The 11,901-nt window shown below is 39.4% G+C and overlaps 1 protein-coding gene across 1 annotated transcript in view; it reads right to left on the bottom strand.

The window, feature by feature from the left end:
* Positions 1-998: 998 nt before the first annotated feature.
* ZCCHC2 (zinc finger CCHC-type containing 2) overlaps positions 999-11,901 on the bottom strand; it is a 40,613-nt gene continuing 29,710 nt past the window's right edge. Inside the window, exons 8-14 of the mRNA XM_031049669.2 lie at positions 10,636-10,693; positions 9,333-9,471; positions 7,768-7,832; positions 6,777-6,871; positions 6,153-6,281; positions 4,032-5,540; positions 999-3,010 (exon numbers count right to left, since the gene is read on the bottom strand). Coding sequence (XP_030905529.2) covers positions 2,943-3,010; positions 4,032-5,540; positions 6,153-6,281; positions 6,777-6,871; positions 7,768-7,832; positions 9,333-9,471; positions 10,636-10,693 — 2,063 coding nt within the window. The 3' untranslated portion in view covers positions 999-2,942. The remainder of the gene's footprint in view (positions 3,011-4,031; positions 5,541-6,152; positions 6,282-6,776; positions 6,872-7,767; positions 7,833-9,332; positions 9,472-10,635; positions 10,694-11,901) is intronic.

Below are 11,901 nucleotides of genomic sequence, written 5' to 3'. Positions count from 1 at the left end.
ACCAGGATCTATTAAAGTCAGGACTGCTTTCAGCATGAAGGCAAACGAGAGTATCAGCAGCTCGGATGGAACGGTAAGTAGAGTGCATTTTCAGGGTAACACAGTAATTCACCAGTTCCTTGGACACATGTGTGCACTGCCTCGTGTCCAGGTACTTGCAGAAATGAATGCTGTATAACGATGTCTGCATGACACCAGGGTTCAATACCCACCAGTTATTGTGGGAGCTGCATGAAGAGGTTCAGCTCATTGGTAACTCTGAGCCCTCCCATCACCTTTGTTGGTTTCTCAGGAAGTGAGAAACTCTGTGGAGTCAGCTGGGATAAAGACCTGAAATAAAGCCCATGGCCCTCAGCTCTGCAGATAAGCTGCTGCTAAGCAGCAGGAGTTAGAAGCCCTACCTATACAGTAAAGCAAGGTGACAGTGTAGTTAGTGCTCTCTCTTTCTCAGCATTGCCTGAGCACAGTCAAGTACTACATTCACATCAGACACCTGAGCTGTAACCTGCATGCTCCTAAGCTTCTTCCCTACTCCTGGCAACTCCTGTTGTTCTTCACCTAGTTTACCAGATAGAAGAAAGATCTCTCTTTCCAGTTACTACATCCTTAGCACACATATTCTTAACACTGCACTCAAAAAAAGTGTGTTTCAACTGGGTTTTAGCCCAAATCCAGGAATCATCATAATATAAAAAATGCTTAACTGTTCTGAAAGAGGTTAGGTCAAAGTCCTGGGACTGTCACACAAGGTCATCCTCTTTCCCCCAAGAGATCCATCTGACCATCTTAAAGAAGTTTAAATCAAGAGACAGTGTCCTGGCTTCAGACACAGGACTGACCTTGAGCCAAATAATCTCAGCTTTGTCTTAAAAGTGACAGATTCTAACAAAAATGGTGGCTTGGCAAGAGGTTCCACAACCCCATCCCTACACCCAGAGCAGAGCATCACACTCACTGCATTGTTCTCAGTGACCAAGGACAGTACTTGAACACAGGTAATTTTTTTTCCTTTTTTTTATTGCTGTTAATTCAAGGAAAAAGGTTGCATAAAATCCAATCTCTTCTAGAAATATAAGTGACCTTTCCAGTACATTTCAAATATCAAAGTATATGGTAAACATACAAATAAAGAGAAGGTAACATACCTCCTATTTACAGTACAGTATTTTAAATCATAAAATAAGTTCCATAAAGTACAACTGGCAGGTAATTCACAATACAAGTCCATTGGTGGTTTAACACCCTCACTTCAACTCAAACGCAGTTCATTCATTTCAAGTGGTCCAAAAATACCCAGATCAAATAAAAATTTTAATCAAAATAATTTTTCATTTACTACTTAAACTTTTTTTTTAGATTTTTTTTAAATTAAAGCTTTCATCTACCTCCCTCCCCATCCCCCCCTCCAAGAAAAAAGTTTCAAAATGTACACTGGTGCTATAAATATAAATGCTACCTATGAAGAAATGTAGTAATCAAGCTTTTTTTTCTTCAAGTTTTTTGTCTGTTTAGCGATTTATTAGACGACTGAACCAAAGATTGATTTTCTTTCATCCCTCTACCGACAACAGGTCTGATTTTAAGAAAAAACATCTCTGCCATGAACTGTGAGGAATGCCAAACCCTATGGATATACAGTGGTAGTTGTTCATCGGTGTTGAATGCAGCAGTCAAAAAATACACTCATCTTCCAGATAACCTCAGTGCACTTTAGGAAATCAAATATTACCTGGAAGCAATTTAGTACATATATTGGCTTTTAAAAATAAAATAAAAAATACAGCAGCATTAAACTTACTTACTCATGATACTGACATGATTAATACCATCTGAACACTCATTTCAGTCTTTCACATTATACCGTAATTACGCATAGTGGTAAATTGTTATAAAATAGTGACTTTGCTATTTGGTAGACAGGTTCTAATACTAATACCTGACTATTTTGTAGAAAACCATAGCTTTTGTTCAGTTTGAAATAAAACATTTACATTCTAAGTACAATGCAACACTGTAATAGTTTAGGAAAAAAATATTCAATCAAGTAATGTTCATTCTGAGTTGACACGATGTAGAATAGCTTTAAAAAAGGAAAAAAATGCTGTCAAACTTTCATTACAAATGCAAACACACTGAGTACAACATTCATACCAGGTTTTGTTTTCACCTTTGATGCTGAACATACAGGCTACAATGGAAGAAAAATCTGTCAATTTAAGCTCGTTCATTTTTCTAAATCTGTTCCAGTCCACACAGTTTCAGCCCCTTCCTGCTCTACGTGTTTTTCATGTATTTGGGACTCTCAAGAGCTGTGTATACGTATTATTAACAGATATAGTACACATACAGTATTGTGTGTTCCTTTGGACTCTCCTGACAGGGCGCTGGAATATCTCCCCTCAATTCATGAGCATTAATTTAGAGTACGGGCAGGGTCTGTATGAACTGCTAAACACTCATGCAAGTCCAGCGAATTCACGTGGACAAACAGGGGAAGAAAACAAAACAGCAGCATAAGGAGAAGAGGGAGGGAGGGAAGAAGATTGTGGTGGGGAACATGACCAAGCTTCTTCTTTCACCATATGGCTGCTCCACCAGTGATCTCAGAGGTCAGAGGACTTTTTTGTTTTTTCTAAAAAATGCAGTAAACATTGCACATGTCTCAAGTCTTCAGTGCAAAAGCATGGTTCAAATGCTCTTTCTGATTGTTTGGCTGTGTGTCTGAATTACATGCATTACGCAAGCCTTTTGTAGAACCAGGAGGAGACCAGGGACTCAGCTTTCTTCTTTTGTATGGAACAGAGGTGCAAAAGCAATGAAAAACTCCAAAAGAATATAAAACCGGGAATGTCCCAAAACACAAGACCGACCCCCCCCCGCTCCCACACACACCTTCCCCCAATTTCCCAAGCTTCAGTTTAAGTAGGCAATGTTTACTTGTTTCAGTCTGCAGAATCCAAGGTATCATTGGAAGGGGGAGGGGGAGGTGCGTATCTCAGTCTGTAAGTGCCTAAAACGGGAAAGAGAACTACTAAGTCACTGCTTACAATTAAAATGGATTACAAAACCACTACAAGGTATCAAAATGGACATGCTCTTCAAAAGGCACTATCATCCTCCAGTCCTTCTAAAGCAGGTCCTAAGATTTTATACTACATCCTTTCACCTGCTTGTTAAAACTCTTAAGTTAAAAAAAAATACACGGACTGCTGATACAGGGCTTCACCTTTACCAGAAAAACATAAAGGAAAGGCAATCCCCATCAAGGTTCATCTTTCCTGTTCCAGTCTGACCGAACAAGGAAAGACAGAATGGGCACAGGCCAAGAATCAAACTCGCTTATGCTCTATGCAAACACTGCCTCTTCCCCATTCTTCTGGATGGAGAGAGAAATGGCATACACGACTGAAGCCATTCCTTCCATTTTTAGTTCCAATTGGTTTCTGCTTGTTTGCTGCAACTTGTCCAAAAAGTTAAAGCATGTTTTATTTCTATATTGCATGATGGGGCACAAGAGAACAGCTGATTGTGCAAAGGTAAGCTTTAGAAAAGTTAAATTACCAAATGGCCAGAGTGTGGGGTGTTTTTATAAATTCCCACAAGCTTTAAGAACTCAAGTTCGTGCCATAGACAGTAATTAGTATCTTTCACTTTTTGCCAATGAATTCTCTTAAAAACCCCGCTGATCAGGAACAGAGAAACTGAAACAACATGCAAGTGTCAACACAATGCCAAAAACGAACCAGTGAAAAAATAACAATTTAGGACTGATACAGTTTGACTTCCCAGCTCCAAATCACACCCATTTTCAACTCCACGCTGAGAGCCCTGTTCCCTTGCACTGTTCTACAGAATTTTCAGGCAGAGATAAGATACTTGCAGTTCTAGAGCGGGTCACTAGTGCACAACCATTTACACAAAACATACACACACACGCACACCTTTCTGCAAGACCAGAAACAGCACATCCAGAAAGGTAAAGAGAAACTGCTAAACTCAAAAGCAAGTCCGCTGGGAGTTATCATGATTACCTTGTTGACTGGCCTCCATGGATGACTGCTTACAGTCCTGCGCATAGTGTCCACTTACACCACAATTGTAACATGAAACGTTCCCATTCTTCTTGGGTCCCGACCCATTTGTGTTGGCAACTACGTTAGGTGCTGGATATACAGGATAGAACCTCCCAAATCCTGCCATCTGCTGCATACCATAGTTGGCTTGGCTCCCCATCACTGGGTCATGCATAAGCCCATTTGCATATGGAGACTGAGGCAGGAAGAAAGGAAGTTGTGTTCCATTGCTTTGATGTGCTTGATTGAGGTAGCTGCCATTGCAAAGTGATGGCAGAGTGAAGAAAGATGGAACTCTGTAGACTTGTCCATGAAGTGGGTTATGATAAAAATAGCTATTAATCTGAAGGCTTCCATTGGTCCCACAGCTACACCTACGTCCACAAGAACCACAAGGACCAGATCCCAACTGCTGTGGAGGTAACATTGTCCCGTTAGTGTTATTATTTCCAACAGCGTTTATGTAGGATGTGCTGTCACTCTGTGCAGTGCTGTGTGTTAGAGCAGGGCTCGGGCTAGGGGCAGGGCCTGGCGTATGTGTAGGTATTGCAGGAGGAACAGTGGACTGGACCTGACCAACACCTAAACCAGCAGACTGAGGTGGTGAGGAAGTTGCTACAGTGTTTAGCACATTTGTATTCTGGTTGGGCAACACACTGGTAGCATGAGGACTGCCTGGCAAAGCGTATGAAGCTGGTGGAGGTGGTGGTGCTGCTGTGGAGAGACCAGCGGCTGGAAGAACTACCTTTAGATTGGTAGGCTGAGGGATTGCTCCTGGGTTTCCCTCAATGTGAGGCACCATTTGATTCAGTCCTACCACCTGGGCTGCAGGTTTTGTGATGGGATCTGTAGTAGGAACTGGGGATCCTGGGAAACTACCTGGATTGTGGACTGGGATAAAGGCAGTATTTGGTGATCCAATACTTAAGTTTCCTGTCGGCTGCTGTGGTCCATTAACTGTGCAACTTTCTGATGATCCCTGTGGAGAGGGCATTTTCAATCTGTGTATTGCCAAATGCAAAGCAGGGCTACCAGGCTGGACAGAATGTGGAAGGAAAGTGGATGGGACTGGCAAAGGGGAAGGCATCAGCTCAAGGCGTTTCTCAGGTTCACCAGAGGTCACTGGGCCCATTCCACCAGGAGGTGAATTTGCAGACTCTCTCACTGGCGAGACAGCAACAGGCGTGGTAACAAGCATCCCCATAGTTTTACCATCTGCTGATATGGGTGGTGGGACAACTGCTTCAGGCTTTTGGGCAGCGCTGTGCATCACACAGTGTAAGGCAGGCATGAAGGAAATATGTTGAAACTTTGCATTCAATGGATCTTCTGAAAGGCTTCCATTTTCATTATTCACTGAAGAGATCTGAGCAGATGATTTGTTCATATTTGATGAACTGACGGCACTGTAGCCTGTAAACCTGGTTGTATTTTGATTCCCAGAGTCCTCAGAATTGCTGTCTGTATCTGTGGAGACAAAAGCATTTGTCAGTCAGAAGAATGAATCTGAAACAACGTAGTTATGCCCTGGAATCATTTATCCACATAAAACTTCCTAAGCTTTGTGACACAAATGATAGTTTCATCCTCCTGAATAGTAACAACTTTGAGGTTCATTTCATTCACCCAGATCAAGCTAAGTCAATCCCACCACTTGCCTATACCCAACTGCCCAACTAGCTACTGTGCTTTGATTTGTATCTGTAAACGTGAAGAGTAGGACACAGACTGAATTATGAATTTTCATCTACCTGGAAAAACATTAACACAGCTTACCCAAATGTGGCAGAAGTGGCAAATTTAACTGTTAATACAAAGAGAAGGACCTCTCGGACATGCCACACAGAACTTGATATAAACCCAATCCTTTTCATGATAAAAGTTTCTCCTATTACTGTAATGCTGAAATATCTCAAGACAGCTATGCCTCTGCTGACTCATGAAATCCACAGAGCAAAATGTGTTCTGTGGCTAGTTCAGAAATAAAAGCAGCTAATAAAACTGAGAAACTAATTAAAATTAATACAAGAGATTGGTCTAGGAAAAAAGATGTTTATGCACACTCGCCATAGATACAACCTCTGTCTTTTTCTTCTTCACTATCGAAGCTTTCCCTCCCATCATGTCGTGGACTTGAAGGAGAACTGTAACTTTCAGATGATGTCTCTCCACATGTATCATGACCGGATCCAGCATCCAAATTCAGATCTAAAAATAAAAATTGGAATTATTTTTAATCTCAGTATATGGAAGTGAGGTTATTTTGGTCTGCTCGCATCTCATGCTAGTTCAGATTTTCGTTTGTTCCTACTTAATTGCATCTGTCTCCTATATTCCTAGCATTCCAGCTCCCAGCATTCAGGCCTAGTCACTAAGGACTAGATGCTGGTGTTCCACACACTTGAATTGCTAAATTTCCTATAGAGGTAGCCTGACAGTAACTTTCTGCAACTACTACTCCACATAAAGCAACCTGATGGAGATTTTGTTGGTATTTTTCCATTTATGCATGAAGACACATACCTTAAGCAATTGCATACAGGACACTCAGTCTAGCATACAGCAAGTCACATCCCAGACTAGGCAACCAACATGCTGACTTGTACAGAAACAGATTTCAGATTTGTGATTTTCCCTTTACAGCAGAACAATGAATAAATCTGCAAAGCCTTAAATTCTGTTTCTTGGGAAAAAACATCTTACCTTTTGCCGTTCCTGTACGGATGTGCTGTGATGCTGCAACTCTAACTCCGTTAGTCCTGTTATTCAGCCGGCAGTCAGTTTTCTTTGCTTTCTCCCTGTGCAATTAATATTCATGTTTGATTTTGTTGGGTGGTTTTGTTGTTTGTTTTTCCAAATGCATGGGCACAAATAAGCAAACATGAATGAACATATAATGCCACTGTAAACAAAGGCAATGACTCCAGGCCAGAAATGTATATTTAACAGCTATAACAACAAATGTATATAATAAGCAAATAGGTAAAGGCTGTTAGGGCAGGGTACCAGGAACTAAACTGCAAGCACTGTTACTGAACAGTAAATAAAAAAGAAAACAGGCAAAAAAGTAATTGCGCAGCTGACACTGAAGTCATCTTTGCAAGCTGACATGTGTAATGCAGCCCTATACCAGACTAGTGTAAAAGCATCTGGCTACGGAGTTACAAAAGTCAACTTGGAAATAGGAAGAGTATTAGATAAGGGTGCAAATGTTTTCACTTCCTCATAGTACATGACTATGTAGCCCATAGGAAGTTCTGAAGCCCTCTGAGGTGCAAATTATCTTCAATAAAACATTTCAGCAAGTTACACCAACTGCATAATGTTAAAGGTTGCTGCCAATCCTTATTTGATTTTCACTGTTTTCTGGACAGCTTTATACCTTTTAACTTTCAAATAAATATAAAAGAGAAAAGGCAATTCAGTATAAGTTAAGAACCTATTCCTGTTCCTTCATCTTGTCACTAAATGACAACTGATATTTTGAGAAATAAATGCATACAATTACAGTCTGTTTTTTCAAACTACTTCTTTTCAGAAGTGAAAATAAGGATTTTTATGTAGACTGGCTTCAAAATATGCCAGCTCTTGTTCCACAATAGCAAAACAAAGCACCTAATTGATTGTAGACTCTCCATTTATCAGAGTGAAAGCATTACACTATTTTTGCATTACTAGTTACATTGAAACGTACTTTTCCAGCTGTGGCTTTCCTTTCTTCTTGCTTACTGTAGACAGACTTCGTTTTTCCACTGTATGCTAGACAGAAAATACAAAGATGCCAGTCAAACAAAAGAATTTGTATTATGAAAACAAATTAAAAAAAACCCTTAGACTGACAGATCTGTGAGTCCAAAACTAGTGTGCTCACATGTGCTATAACCATATGAACAACTACTTTAGAATAACGCATCTTGTTTATGTTTATGCCATTACCAGCAAAACACTCAGCAAATCACTACTTGCAAATATGCCAAAGATATCAATCACATGGTTGGTTGCATGCTGTTTTCCCTCTTGACGATAAAATCAAACATGTTTCTTCACATACCCACCAAAAAGGCTAATCACAAGGCTTAAGAGGCTACAGAATTTACTGATTTGTGTGGAATTATTTGATGTTGAGGGATGGGAAGTACATGTGGCAAATTTTTTCTACATAGTGACAAAGCAGGTACCCAGCCTTAAATTGGAGGTTGCTGCTAAACTTAACTCTAGAATAGAGCCTAGAAGCACGTAAGAAATAACATACCATCTGCGTAATTCTTTAAGTATACTATTACTAGCTGCTAGTAATATCTCGTATTTGGCAAAGGAGTGAAATCTTTGAAAACCCAGAAACAATCTCTGTCTGAATATGCTGTATTTGGACACCCTGTAATTCGTACTTAAAGGCTTCTCCTCTTCTTTAGCATATTAATTTTTTCTTGCCTCAAGCTTGCAGTATGTCAAGCTTTGATGCAGTCTACCATTTCATCTTCAGAAGCAAATCTCAGTTCATTACCCTGCTTTGTGAAATACGGAAACTGCTTTTGTTTGGCTTGCTATTCCCCACATAATAACCAATAATTCTGCAAATTCTGCTTGTAGAATAGGAGTACTATTGAGCAATTCTAGCACTCAAGGTTTCAGATGTAAGCAGTGAACAACCTTCCCCCAGTTTCAGTAGGCGATCTTATTTACAAGTAATTACTCTTCTCAACTATATTCACACCAAAATCAATCATTGAAGAGACACAAATCTCACAAAAATTGTATATGCACCTAGCTATTAACTTTTTACAACGCAGATTAATGCTTAAATTACTTAGATAATGCAGGTAAGAGAAACAATGTTTAACCTGTTGTTGCTACTGTTGCATTAATATGGTTTAGTTATTAATACAGCTTCTAGTTTGTCCTTTGCAGTAACACAGAAATTCCCCAGGTGTTCTGAAACTCTCTCTGGTAATTATGTTACAGTAATGGGATTCTGTGTCTGATTACAAACAAATACTATTTTTTTCTGATCACTTACAACCTACTGGAAAATTTTATTTACAAATCCATAAACAAAATATCCAACTTTATGAGAGTAGTAATAATGATGATTTTTTTTCTTAATAAAGGTAAGTCAGTAGCAACTTGAACTTCAACACTTGTTTATACAATTTCAGCAAGGCTCTTCATTCTTTAAAGCTAAATCTCATCAAAAGGGAGTAGTGGACAGTCTTCTCAAGTGCCTCAGAACATTGCTTTAAATGAAAAACAGCAACGCACCTGGTCAAGTAGGTTTGTACAGTGCTCTGGGTGCTGCTGGACAACACAGCTTTTTCTTCTCCAGTCCATTACCCCATTTTGCTCAGAGTGCTGCATGTTAAGGCTATCCAGTGAAGAACATTTTGCACTGCTAGTGCTGCTGAAAGGAAAAACCAAAAAGTTACACTGATGCGAACAAACCTCCAGGCTTTTCTTACCCACTGCAGTTTTGCATCATGTTGGGAAACCGCAGTACTTTCCATTCAGAAAACCCTAGCAATTCTCAACACACTGCTTCTGAGATTCTTGTGCTCTAAAATGATGCTAATGATCTGAATGTAACTGGAGTTCCGTTTTCATTTGTCTACTAGAATTTGACACAAAAGTCAGAACAACAGACTTTGTGAAAAAAACTACTTAGGTGAAGAGTTTCCATGGATATTTCTGCACACAGTCGTTTTGTTTGCCTTTTTCATACCAAACGTGGGGAAATTTTCCAGATAAAAATGTATTCTGAATTCATCTTCTTTGTTCCTTATTGTTAATGACAAAGCTGGAATTACTTCCCTATTCCACAATTCATGAGACATTTAAGAAAAGGAGCACATGGCTACTTACAGATCATACTGCAGCTGTGTTTGTTTGAATTTCAAAATAGTCATCTTGCTTTGTATTTTTACCTTCAGGATTGCTAGTTTTGAGTAGTGCTTGGAAACCAGGATTGCTAGCTTTGAGTAGTGCTGGGAAAGGGCAGTTGCATTTGGCATTTACTTTGGACCTTATGATGCCTTCCACTGAAGCTTCTCTTAACAGCAGCTGGTCTGAGAGCACTGGTCAACAAAGACTGCTGGAAAAACAGTCAGGGTTCTGATAGAGTCAGTAGGGCACATGAACCTATAAACCTTTTAGCTATCATACAAAACCACGCCCTAATACTATCTGCATGCAGGGGCAGGGGGAGGACTTAACACTCTCAACTTCTTATCAACATACTTATGCTTATAATTCAAAGTGCCTTTTAATTTAGGGCTGTTGGCAAGCTGCTTCATGAAGGTTACTGCAATATGAAATGATTCTCAGTTCCCAGATGGCAGAAATCTAGCTCACTCCAAAGCACGTGACATGCTGAAGGCCCAATAGCTACTTACCAAATACGTCTGGAAGTAAGTGCTCAAACTACTTAAAAGATGTACAATAAGAAATGAAAAAAAAAACAAGTTTAAGAAAATGGTGAGAACCCAAGGTCTCAGACACAAGGCCCTGACTACAGAGATATAAGCAAGTTCAGAAACGTAGCACAGTCACATTACATCCTAGTACCTACTTGGCAACAGGACTTTTTCCATTATGTTTCTTGTGAACTGCTGTGTGTTGCATTACATCTGGAAAAAAATAACAACAAACAAAGCATAATTTCAATAGCAATTCCTATTTCCTTTTAGGTCAATCCAATAAATTCATCTGCCCATCACTATCAGACACTCAGTAGAAAACATCTCCATTAAATAGGCTAGGCTTAATTTACAGTGCTGAAATTAACAGGTGTTGCATAGAGGACAGATCAGTGTGAACAGACAGTATAATCAAGGTTCTTTACCTTCCATCTCACAGTAGAATGAAACAGAAAAATAGGCACTATAACAACCATTTATGTTTGCTCATCTCTATATTTAATCATAAGGACTAAATGTGTGACTATCACCCAGAATTAAGGGATGGAGAGAGAAGAAATGATTCAGTCAGAGAAGTACAGAATTTTGTTGGGGTTTTTTTTTTGAACTGCTAAAATTCATCTCAGAATGGTCTTGCACATTCTGAATAGTGAATGAAGACAAGCCTTACACAGAATTATTGCATTCTGAACCTCAAAAATTCACTATGCAAGTAAAGCTTTACAAACTACTTTGACATAAGAAGAGATACTGCCTCAAACAAGAAACAAGAACTTCAGAGACATGGTCTACCCTCTTTAAGGCAACCATTAAATTTTAACAGAAGTAGCTTGTCTTGATTCCAACTGTTGACTGTCTTTATCTTCTTAGTAGCTTTCACTTTGCCTGAATTCCTCTCAGTGCTGTACATAAGGCCAAATTATGATGGGGGGAATTAAAAAATTCAAACCAAAACCAAAACAAACAAAACCCCCCCACACCATCACAATTTTTAAATTTCTGGTAGTACGTGACTAAAATGACAAAGTTTTTTTCTGAAAAGCATTTGTAGGTTCATCAGATGAACAGATTTGCCTTTTTTTTAAGGACAAGTATATAAAACACTATTGGAGGAATTTCCGAATATGCTGTGTATTTACTTGGTGTGTTCTGAACTCTGAAGAAGAACACAGCAATGATTTTTTTAAAATATGAAAAAAACTGTCTGGACTCTGTATATGCACTACTGAATGCACATGAGATCAACTGCAAGCTTCTTACTAGTTCTTAATGTGTGACAGGATAAGAGTGGTGTCATTCTGTGAAAGCTACTGTAAGTGTTCGGTGGTCTGTGCTCACCTTGCAGTCCCATTTCTCATCCTTTCCACCTACCAGAAGAGCTCATACTTGTTCACTACCAAAAGTGATGCAAAACTTGG

This window comes from Melopsittacus undulatus, chromosome 1 (genome assembly GCF_012275295.1).
Source record: "Melopsittacus undulatus isolate bMelUnd1 chromosome 1, bMelUnd1.mat.Z, whole genome shotgun sequence".
Taxonomy (NCBI): domain Eukaryota; kingdom Metazoa; phylum Chordata; class Aves; order Psittaciformes; family Psittaculidae; genus Melopsittacus; species Melopsittacus undulatus.
This window is presented reverse-complemented; position numbering and strand designations above follow the sequence as displayed.